Below are 12,177 nucleotides of genomic sequence, written 5' to 3'. Positions count from 1 at the left end.
GACTGAATTCACGTATATCCTCATAAACATCAACAAACCGCTCGATGTATGGTAAGTAAATGCTTAATATAGTAGCTTCGATGTTATAATATGTTTTTTGCATAATTTGAGGTATACTAACGTCGCGGATAAACACTTTTTGTCTGTGATTTTATGAGCTGTTCGTCATTTTTAAAAACTTACGAAATTAACCGTTAAGGTACAGATGAACCCCCCAAAAACGTAAATAGCTTATATTACCCCAAATTAACATTAGTTTTGGTAAACTAATAATAGTTTAATCACGATATTTATAGTAGAACTGTTTAATGTGCAAATCAACAAGCCCAAAAAAAAAAAACAACTAACAATAATTTTGGTGAAAAGAGTACTGAAAAAATCATATTTAAGTAAAAAGACCATTATTTGGTCAAAAATGTAGTGTAAGTAAAGTAAAAGTATCTGTTTTAAGTCATACTGAAAATATGTGTAAAAAGTAGCCCTTTTTTAAACTACTCAAGAGTAGTGAGTATTACACTGTGACATGCTGATGCATTTATATGAAAAGTGTGCTTGTGTGTGTAAACGTAACATTCTGTAGTGCATTTAGTTATTGTGTAAGGCTATTTGGCTATTTTAATCCCAGCAGGTACAGGATGTCAACATGACATTAGATTGACGTTGTACCCCAATTATGTAGGACGTTGCATTATGTTTGGAAATGAAAATCGGGTTGATGTCAGAACTCAACATCAGGCCGATGTCAACGCTCAACATCAGACAGACGTTACATTTTGGTTACTTTCCAACACAACTTAAAAACAACAAAATATCAACGTCTAATGATGTTACAGCTTGACATTGTGTGGACGTTACCAAAATGACGGCACCTATCAGATGATGGATTTTGGTGAGAGGGGTCTGGCTGCAGACAAGGTGCAGTGCAATCTGGTCTGCATCCAATTCTTTTTAATGGGTTCACCTAACCCCACCGCTAACCCTACCCGTCACAGTGACGTCACTAGCTCCATTTGAGTGCATTGTGTCTGACATTGCATCGCTGAGTGATGCAGTCTCAGCTTGCATCATAAAGGCTGCATCCAGATACTATTGATTTTGGTTGCCATACGTGATGACCGACGTTGGATTTTGGTCACTTTCCAACGCAATCTAAAATCAACAAAATATCAGTGTCATTTCACATCATTGTTGGATACCAAAACAACATGATCCTTAGACGCTGGAGACCTAAATCTAATCTAATATTAATGTCTTATGATGTTGTGTATCTGCTGGGGTTAGTGACATGCATCTAAACAGTCTCTCGGTCATTGCGTGTAAAGATTTTAGACATCTTCTTGGACACTTTTAATGCTTCCAAACTGTTTGCTGCATTTATAAAGCACCCATGTCTTGAAATTGTTCAGTATGATGCGATTTACTATTCATGTGCGATTTGATTGAACAGGAATCGCAGGACGGATTTTTCTACCGAGTAGATCAAATAAAGTAGAGACTGCAGCTTGAAGAAAAAGAGAATAGTAAAAGAACCAATACTGCACTAGAAATGTAGTCAAGGGAAAGGAGAAGTATACTTTATAAAGTACAATTCTTGAGAAAAACTGCTTAATTACAGTCATTTGAGTATTTGTCATGTGTTACTTTACACCACTGGCCACGTGTCCAAAAAGATAATATAGTGGGCGATTGAAAAGTTATTATGGGCAGTCCAAAATCATGGTCAACCATTTGGTAGATCAGACTGTTAAAGGGTTAATAATAATTAAAGCAATAATAAAAGAAACAATAGGTAATATAATTTATAATAATAAGCTCTGTCCTGTAAAAAATAATGTGGTTAATAATAATAAATATTAGAGCCCCTTTACAGAGGGGATTTGATGAATTTCATCAGTCAGTAATTCAGAAAAAGTACTGTCAACAGCCAGAAAAAAAATAGATATATATTTTGGGGAACAAATTGTGTATAATTAGAGGCAAATAATGAATTATTGTGTCCTTGTAAAACTGTGTCTTTCCAAAAAAAAATCCTAAGATTCTTCAAAATATAGATGCATGACAAAAAAACCTTTATGAGAAAAAAAATCCTTTAAAATTGACTGTATTTGATCCAGATGTTTTATTTTCACTAGATTGAACAAAAGAAATCAACGAGCGCAAACTCTCCCTTCTGTCATTGACTGGCATTAATTTCTGACTTGGCTTGTGTCTCTGAGTATGTGTGTGTGCTGATGTTGTTCAGCTTTTGTGGTGTTGTGTAAGGGCCACATTGACATCAAAGTGTCTGCTATATATTCTCTCTGCAGTGAAGCACTCTTGTTTTCATGGTTCAGAGCATCTTTATGCTCGGCATTTACAACAGGATGTGGGCTGAGAAGACACTTGTGCTTCATATCTCAATCTTAAGCTAAAGGAAACTCTGTTCCACCAGAGTCTTCCTGTGTCGACTCCATACAGCTACACAATATTCAGCACATGCGTTTGTTTAACTGCATATTCACTCAGTAGTGGTGGGTTTTTAGAACTGATGGTTATGCATACTGCTATTCTGAGGTGTTGCAGATTTTAGTAAAAATAACAGATTTGTTTTATTTTTAGATTTTAGTTTTTGACATTTACCTAAACATCGTCCTCGAAAATGCTTTAGATTTTAGGATCACATAAGCAAAACAAAAATGAAATGATGTTTATTTATAATCCAGTGTGATTTGATTTTATTATCAGTAGTAATATGTAGCACTTTTTCATATCTATAATGTGTTTTTAAACTCTGTATACACGCATGTTTATATGTTTTTGCACCCTATAAATAAATACATTAAACCAAAAGTAAAATAATAAAAATATATAAAATAGGGTGAAATATTTTATCATATATAGTATAATATAATATAATATAATATAATATAATATAATATAATATAATATAATATAATATAAAAAGCAAAATAATATAATATAATATAATATAATATAATATAATATAAAAAGCAAAATAATATAATATAATATAATATATGTCAAAATGTCATTTAATAGTTGTTTTTTAATTCAGGGTAAATGCAGTTTTTAAAAATGTTTTATCCCACAAATAAATGCAACTATTAAATATTAGAGGTGCACGTGATACAACTACTGCAATAGTTTGTTTGGCGATACTGTATCCTTCCTTGAAATTCAATATCGATATTTTAAAAATGATATGATTTATAGCGGTTGTTTTGTTTGAAATCTAACAATACATCCTGATGCTAGACACCAGTATTCTTGATAGGTAGACGAGAGTGACTGAAAGGAAACGCTAGAATAGCTGCAAGCTGTTTTTTTTTCTCTCTTTTACCCACACTGCAAAAAGCATAGTGAAATGACATGCAATGTTAAAGACTCTGATTAATGAAAAGGATGACCTCATCATGCTCTGATTACATGAATATTTTGTTTTTTTCTGTGGCTTGGATCTAGGGCATATCGTCACCTTGGAATTAAAAGGTTCTGTCTGCGTTCTGAATGATTTTGAGATATTGAGCTTGAAAGTTTTTGCATTCCATAGCAAACAGTATGTGTGTAACATTTGTTTTTTAAAATAAAAAGTCTTAAAATTTAAACAACTTATAAAAAAAAAAACATCCCATAATGTAAGTCGTCATTTAATGAGAAAAAAGTCAACTCTATTTTGACAATAATGTCAGATAGAACCTTATAATTCAAATTTAGTTAAAGTAGTAATTTAGTATAATTTTTAACTAATTTTTTTATCTAAGCATGCTGGGTTCTAAACAATTGCTTAATTTTTTTCCCAACACAAGAAGATTAAGTCAACGTAAATAGTTTTTGCAAATTTAAATTAATTGAACATAAAACATTTAAGTTGTCTCCAAAAAAACTTTTTTAAACAAGGTGTTGGTTCAACTCATTGAATAAGTAGTTTGAAAATAAAAATTAAAAGTAATTTTTTGAGTGCGCTGTAGAAAATGCTGGATGCCACACAATCAATTTGTGTTGAGAAAACAGGAATGAAGTTAACTTATTAGTTTTGACAAATTTAAGGTAGATTGAACATAAAACAATTAAGTTGTCCCCCAAAAAAATGTTGTGTTGTGAGTTGTTTTTGCTGCTCATTTTAAATGTTTAAACAAACAGCAAACGTCATGTTTTGAGTGTGTTCAGTTTGTAATTAAATTCAAATGAAATTACTAATCTGAAATTAATAAATTAATATCTTAATATTTGATTTATATTAATAAAAAAATTCATTTATTTAAAATAAAAATCATTTATTTTAAAAATCTAACATTTACAATTTAAATTTTACGTCAATCTCTTACTGTAGATGGTTTCTCTCTCTCTCTCTCTCTCTCTCTCTCTCTCTCTCTCTCTCTCTCTCTCTCTCTCTCTCTCTCTCTCTCTCTCTCTCTCTCTCTCTCTCTCTCTGTTTATTTCCCCCGCCCCTGTTTCCTGCCTATATCATCAAGACACATTCAAATCTTCTATTTTGTGCTCTGGTTGGCTATGGGTTTATGGACAGTTGAATGAAGGTAAGTTATTTCTTCATTTTCGCAGATATTCTGATGTGTTTTTTAATTTTTCCATTTGCTCTTTCCATTTTCTTTTAACAGTTAACATTTAATCTATATTAAAATAATCTCTGTCAACCTGTTGTTCACAACCTTCCATTTTCCTTTGCAATCTGTACTGTAAATATTTTAGAAGCCTATCATCATGTGTGTGTGTGTGAAACATTAAGAAACAATCACACACAACGATGCTAATTATCCCTTCTTTAGGGATTTGATTCACTTTTGGCACAGAAAAAAGCTACAAGAAAATCTATTATTATTTGAGAGCAATCCACAGCAGCTGCTTTAACACAACTTGTGAATTGCTGTTAAGTGTCGTTAAGTGCTTTGAATGAAAAAAAGAAACATCACTGAGACTGGTGTGAATGAATAAGTAGTGTTAAGGCATATCAAGAGTTTCACAGATGAGTGACTTACATTTTTTCGTTTGCACTGCAATGATAATGTAAAAAAACCAAAGTGATTTCCTGCCAACTTTAAAAAAAATGAAAGCTGGCGTGCTTTACTTCCGTGCTTCTGCACTTTGGAGGCTTTCAAATGAAACAGTATATGGCGGGAGGGAGCTGGTGTTTGTGCGGCAAGAAAGCCACAGGTTGTCACAAACATGCTGAATAGTTTATTGAGCTAAATATAATGAAGTAAGTGTGTATTGTTGCATATTCTTTTGCTGCTGAATTCAGGTTATTATTATTTTTTAATCATTATTTAATATTATTTTTTGTTCCTTTATCGTATTCAAATTCAGCTTGATATATAATTTGAATAATTGTGTAATTCAGATTCAAAAAATCTAGAGCAATTGATGATTGCATTTTAATTTCATTAATTTTAATGATTGTTTTATAATTATACAGTAAAACTATGAAATTGTGATGCAATATTATGACCATAAAATATGTTATTTTTCTTTTTTTTTTATTATTGAAATGGGTTTGTAAATGCTCTTTTTTTATGCTGTAGATTATTCTGATTTAGTGTTCAGTTTTTATCGGTTATTACTGCTGCTGCCCGTCTATTAATAGTTGTTTAAAATTATTATTTTTTCTTAATATTTGACGAAATAAATTAAATAAAAATCTATAGTGAGCTGATTTTTACTTGCAGTATTTATAAAAAGCACTTCCTTTATATGCAGTTTTTTTTTACTTTGTATGCAGAAATGCTCATGTTTATTATTAGATTTGAAAGTAATTTTAACGGCTTTCATTTTTTTGCAATATAGTTTTTTCAATTATTCAGGCTTTTTAGTAAAACAAAAAGTTCAAAATAACATGTTTTGTAACAAATACTTTATTTTTTTACTATGAATTTTGGATCTATTTAATGCTTTTTTGTTACCAAATAAAGATTAATGACTTATTTATCTTATTTGTTTTTATATAAGAGTTTCACTTACCCCAGATTTCAGCAATGGAATAATGACTCCTGAAAATGATACTTTTTTTATCACAGAAAAAAAATGACATTTAAAATTAAATTTAAATTGTAAAAAAAAAATTAAACGTTTCTTTATTTTTACTTTAATTTTCATCAAATATATATTTTTTAGTACTTGATGAAAATAAAAAAAGCACTTTCATCACAAAATTAAAATAAATTGCCTGACAGCAAGAAGGTCACTGGTTCGAGTCCCAGCTGCATCGGTCAGTTGGCATTTCTGTGTGGAGTTTGCATGTTCTCCCCGTGTTGGCATGGGTGCTTCGGTTTCCCCCTCAGTCCAAAGACATGCGCTATGGGTGACTTGGATAAGCTGAATTGACCATGTACAGTTTTCCATCACATAAAAAAACAATATTTTTTATTATATTTAAAGAGTAGTAATCTTTTAAAATATTGCTGTTTTTTTTATTGTCATCAAATGAAAATGTAAGTAAACTAAATTTGACGAAAATACGAGAAGCACCTTCAAAACATTTAAACTCAAATTTATTTAAAATGTAAACTTTTTCATCACTTAAATGTCATTTATATTATGTGTAAATAGTATTTTAAAGTATGGCTGTATTTTTATTGCAATATTCATCAAATACATGTTTTAATTCGAGATGGAAATAAGAGAAGTACTTTCAAAAACATTTCAACTCTGACTTATCTCAAACTTCGGACATACAGACATTTACTCAAAAAAATTAAGTTTGCTCTTTGTTTAAACCAGGGGTTTTCAACCAAATCAGCAGGATGCCCTTTTGGATCTTTCACTTACTTTGAAGACTTTAAACTTTACATGGACATCAGTAATATAGTTATTTACCTTAATCTGAATAAGACAATAAGGTGTTTATGTGGTGTTTTTTGAATGTTGTGTCACCAGGTTATCCACGTTTCCTGCAGTCTCATGTGATTTTAAGTGTTTGAACTTAAATTTCTAGACTTTAACTGCAGTTCGGCCGTTTCACTTTCACTCATGAAAATTTCATTCATGCCCCCGTGACAAATACTGGGGTATTAGAAGGCGAGTATGAAGTAAGGACTGGTAGAAGTGTGCTGTTTTCGTGAAATTTAATACCGCACACTGAATGGAATCGCAATGTGTGTCTTCACTCCTTTACTGACTGCCGTGTGTGTAGATCTTGTTGCAAAATGTGGCAAAAAGTCCTACATGACGGTAATAGTTTGATTGCGGTGTTTACTTCAATAATGCCACTAATATATGCAAGTGAAATTGGACAAACTTGGTGGGGTGTGTGTCCTAAAAGGTTGAAAACCCCTGGTCTAAACTACTTTCTTAAAACGAGCTGAAACAACACAACACAAAAAGTATAAGTTAACTTAAATCCTCCATTTTGTCCCAAAAAAAATTGTTTATGTGGAACTGTTTATTTTTTACAGTGTTTATTTAACAAACTCTACATTTCCTTCCATAGTCATGGCGTCAGGAACGGTTGACAGCACTCCAACTGTCCTTGCCCTCCTCTTCATATGGGTCATCCTTGTTCTGGCTCTGGTTTACTTTTACAGAAAACTAAACACAGAAACGAACGGCCAATACACCGTCCAGCGGATGGTGTTTGCCCCCGGCGGCCTGCGGGACCAGCTGAGACAAGGAGTCGGCGTCGTGGAAAACAGATTTGACGTCCATATTTGGCCTCAACCCCGTGAAGATGAAGAGAACATCAGAGACAAAGATGAAGATGACGAAAATGATCAAGACAAACAAAACGACACCTGCACGGAGGAGCGAGAGCAGGAAAACCAGGAGGATAAAGATGAGGATTCCTCAAGCGATTATTCCAGCGTTGACCTGAGGGAAAGAGCAAAGATGCAGAAGGCTGGAAACAAGAATGAAGAGAAAGAAGACGAGGAGGAGAAACCGAAGGAGGAGGTGGAGAAAAAAGAAGAGGAGGTGGAGGATGATAAAGCAGAAGATGTGAAGAAAGAGGAGAAAGTGGGATTGCTTGTTGATCTCAAGCCATTCACAGGCAGCGCCATTTGGTCTGAGGAGAGTAAAGAGAAAAAAGAGGGAAATGACTTTACGGCTTTATGAAGCACAGAGACGTTGCTTGAATTTAAAAAAGGTGGGAAATCAAGGGACTTTATCAAATGGGTTACACAATGCTCTTGTTGTTTTTTGTATTTTTTTTATTTGAGCTAGTTTAACCCTGTAAAGCCTGATGTGGAAAAATCGTGCAAAAAAATTGGCACACACTTTACAACAAGGTTTAATGTGTTTCTACCTTAGAAAGCAAAAAAGATGCTTAGCATTTAGCAATAAAAGGTCATTTTAATTTTAACAACTTTTGACTAATAGAGTAATGGAGTTTATAGTAACTGATTTCTTTTATCTTTGTCTTGATGACAGTAAATAATATTTGACTAGATATTTTTCAAGACACTTCTATACAGCAAATGCGACATTTAAAGGCTTAACTAAGTTAATTAGGTTAACTGGGCAGGTTAGGGTAATTAGGCAAGTTATTGTATAATGGTGATTTGTTCTGTAGAATATCGAAAAAAATGTATAGCTTAAAGGGGCTAATAATTTTGACATTAAAATGGCTTTTAAAAAATTAAAAACTGCTTTTATTGTAGTCTAAATAAAACAAATAAGACTTTCTCCAGAAGAATAAATATTATCAGACATACTGTGAAAATTTCCTTGCTCTGTTAAACATAATTTAGGAAATATATTAAAAAATCAAAGGGGGGCTAAAGATTTTTTATTATTTAATTTAAATATATATATATTTTTTTCTTTTTTTTCCTCAAAGTTAACAAAAATTCCAATAATACAGAATAACACCATAAAATAAAACATTCACACATAGTATGTAAAAATAAATAAATAAACACAATAATAATAGTAAATAAAAAAGGATGAGATACAGTATAAACCAATCAAAAAGCTATTTTATCCAATCATGTGGTGCTATTTGCGTATAATCCAAAAAATAGATACCCTGATAACCCCTTCCTCTAAAAAAATATGTGGTCTTTTCCAAGAGTACTAAGTTGCAAACTTCTGAGAACAACAGCCCAATTGCTACCTCCATGTAGATTGTATAACAATTATCAGTATCAGCTTCAAGGTGCTGTGAAGTACTTTGAAATGTGTATTTATCTTCGATTTTGATCTTAACTGAAACATGAAGCCAGGGTGGTACATAGAGTAGCTCCTCCCCTTTTAATACAGTCAATGGGGTTTTGTTTTTATGACAGCTCTGCCGAGTTGTTGAACTCAAGCGCATCAAATGAAAAGCAAATGAGTAGCGTCTTAAAGGGGGTGGGGCATGTCAGATACAAGAGAGCATTTGATTGGTCAAGATTTGATGAGAAACTGAAGTATGAGGGGATTCATTTAGGCGGAAGTGACAAACTGCAAGCGTTGGATGTTTATATCAGGTTTATATCCTTAAATGTGAATTTTATTACTGTATTGGAGCACACTAGCTTATATCCTAATGACTAACATTAAGTTATATGACTTTAATAGCACAATTTTACTGGAAATTTGAATTTGTATTATTTCCAAATAAACATACTTCTGGATCCAATCAATTATTTGGATACATGATATAATCTTGCGCACTGAATAAAATAAAATAATTAAATGATATTTTTAAAGGTCTGTTTTTAATTATCAGATTTGATGTACAGGCTGTTTTGTAAGACATTAATATGGAGCCCATAACTGAGGTAAAACGTTGGTTTTATCTACAAATAAAGATTACGTTCTGATCGTTATTACAGCGTAGCATAAAATGTAATATCAGTTGTCAGTTTATATCTCCTAATAATGCTTAGTCTGATCATTTTTAACATGGAATACAATAGAATGATACATAAATACAATAAAATGCAACATAAACAGTACAATATAATAATAAAAATGTTCCCCTAAAGCCTAATGTATCATATTTGATTGTTACATTCAGTTTTTTTCTAATGAAGAATGAATAATCAAGACAAACTAAGTTGCTTCAGTCAAGTAAACTTTGCTAACAATAAAAAAGTCACATTATTTCACAGTTAAAAGACCCACAAATTATACTAAAAAGTATTTTACTTGCTGGGTTTCTTATTAAGTTTTTATTAAGATCATGCTTTTCATAGCAGGTTTTTTGTAGAATATGTGCAGGCTTTACAGGGTTAATTTTCTGTAAAGTGGCTCCACACCGCTGCTGTTGTTAGTTTGATCCACTTCCTGTTGTTTTTCTGCAAATGCTGACTGTGTGAACAAAGTACATTTGAAACTTTTGTAACCTTTTTAGAAGATGTAAATATATATTTTTTTGCAATAAAAATGTTTTTTGTGTGTGTCAGAAAATGGGCCGTGTTTTAATTAATATTGCAGGAGTCATAGATGGGTGATTTGTCAAGATCATGTTGGACTATTAGAACACAATGTGTAATGTTAGGACACTGAACCAGCAATCTTTCTGAGGCTACACCCATGAACCACATCTCTTATCACGGTTGGTTATTCTGAAATAGGTTTCATGTCTTGGGTCTTGTGTAAAGATGAGGATGATAAGAAATGCAAACTGAAGCACTTTTTCGTGTAAACAAAAATTGTGTGAAGAGGTCAAACAAAAAGTCAACTATAACTGTTTGGTACTGTGGTGAAAGCTCAAATTTTGCTAAATCAAAGTTGGTACTTGTTATTAAGCTTTATGGCTTTGATTTGATCACAGTTTCGGAAGAAATCAATTGATTTTATCATTTGGTCATTTGATTTTTATCATGTCATCTGATCACCATAGCAATAGACTTTCTGGTGTTTTTGAAGAAAGACCAAATATAACCGTCTGGTGTTGGTTGGCTGACAAAAAAAACTTGCACGAAATATCATAGCATTGTTATTGATAAAATAAAGATTTATTTATTTTACACTTCAGCAATAAGTAAGAATAAACTTGATAGTCCGCTATATTCTAACCAAACCTAAGTCTGTGTTTTAAAGTGTTACAGAATTAGTTTACTATAGTTACATTGGACTTTTTTGACCCCAAATAAAACATTGCAGTAGCCAAAAGTATCCACTAAAATATTTAACCTTAATTTCACGGTAAATTACTGGCTAATAATTTCATTACTTTCACATTAATATACTGTATGTGAATTAACAGCAAATTACTGTGAGGTAGTTCACAGTAATTTACTGTGATTTTGCTATATTGAATTACTGTGAAATTAGAGCCATTTAGTGTAACTTCACAGTAGATAGTAAAGTCCAAATAGGTGATTTCACAGTATTATCTTGTAGAATAACTTTATTTTACTGGGAAACCTCGGCTACTCATTCTGACATTTACCCTGACTTTGAAATAATTTTGGGTGTTTAACAGTGTTTGGTTTTATAAATCAATTACTTTTGTTCCAGTTTATTACATTTTGGCTAAAAATTGGCATTAAATATGATTTTATATTTCCATGTTAACCTTAAAAAATAAATTAAAGGTGCAGTGCACCCAAAAATGAAAATTTCCAATGACATTCAAGTCGTTTCAAAACAGGATGATTTTATTTTAAGTTATATTTGAAGAAATCAAATTGTTTTGGGGGCAGCAATAACATTCTGTTATTTCTAAGTGTAAAAAAGTGCCAATAGCATAAAAGTTCATTTGTATCAATGACTATTGAATGAAATAAAAAGAGCTTGAATTCCTACGACCAGTATGCAAAAGATGTAGCCCTTTTTACAGTAATTTGCTGTAATCATGCAATCTGCCTTAATTTTACAATAAAATTATGAATACAACATATTACTGTGAATTTTTACAGTTAAATACTCTGAAGAGATACTAATGTAATTTAATGTGAAAAATTACAGTAACTTGTTGTAAAAAATCTGTACATTTTTTACAGTGTATTGTACGGGTCAAAATATTTTTTTTTATGCCAAAAATCATTAGAATGTCAAGTAAATAAGTACATATTTTGTACATTTTCAAACATATAAAAACGTTGATTAGTAATGTGCTTATAACTTAATTTGGTCAACTTTTCTCAGTTGTACAATTTTCTAAGTATTTTGATTTGTTTGAACCCTCAGATTACAGATTTTCACACAGATTTATCTTGGCCAAATGTTGTCCTGTTATATAAGAGTAAAAATAAATTAAAAACTTATTTATACATCTTTCAGATAATGCACAAATCT

At 31.6% G+C, this 12,177-nt stretch overlaps 2 protein-coding genes and 1 long non-coding RNA gene across 5 annotated transcripts in view; 2 read left to right on the top strand and 1 right to left on the bottom strand.

Annotated features, from left to right (window-relative positions):
- Nucleotides 1-10,341, top strand: si:ch211-119e14.1. Of its 3 annotated transcripts, XM_087259621.1 has the most exons (3): nucleotides 1-51; nucleotides 4,473-4,535; nucleotides 7,442-10,341. In XM_087259621.1, exons 1-3 carry the CDS (start codon nucleotides 45-47, stop codon nucleotides 8,059-8,061), a joined length of 690 nt encoding a protein of 229 aa, XP_087115747.1. In that variant the 5' UTR covers nucleotides 1-44; the 3' UTR covers nucleotides 8,062-10,341. The 3 variants fall into 3 exon arrangements, with proteins under 3 accessions (XP_087115747.1, NP_001429680.1, XP_087115748.1); NM_001442751.1 differs by lacking the exon at nucleotides 1-51 and having other exon boundaries at nucleotides 4,495-4,535; nucleotides 7,442-8,388; XM_087259622.1 differs by lacking the exons at nucleotides 1-51; nucleotides 4,473-4,535 and adding an exon at nucleotides 5,090-5,215 and having other exon boundaries at nucleotides 7,442-8,485.
- dtx4a (deltex 4, E3 ubiquitin ligase a) overlaps nucleotides 1-12,177 on the top strand; it is a 58,977-nt gene continuing 46,800 nt past the window's right edge. Inside the window, exon 1 of the mRNA XM_087259829.1 lies at nucleotides 1-51. The gene's annotated coding sequence lies outside the window, so the exon portion shown is untranslated. The remainder of the gene's footprint in view (nucleotides 52-12,177) is intronic.
- Nucleotides 9,932-11,773, bottom strand: LOC147835944 (uncharacterized). The gene is made up of 2 exons (XR_015495496.1): nucleotides 10,820-11,773; nucleotides 9,932-10,764 (listed from the first exon to the last, which is right to left on the bottom strand). It is a non-coding gene; the product is annotated as an uncharacterized LOC147835944 (long non-coding RNA).

This window comes from Danio rerio, chromosome 7 (assembly GCF_052040795.2).
Source record: "Danio rerio strain M-AB ecotype USA chromosome 7, GRCz13ab, whole genome shotgun sequence".
In the NCBI taxonomy this organism is placed as follows: domain Eukaryota; kingdom Metazoa; phylum Chordata; class Actinopteri; order Cypriniformes; family Danionidae; genus Danio; species Danio rerio.
Note: the sequence above shows the minus strand (reverse complement) of the source record. Positions and strands in the feature narration are given on the sequence as shown.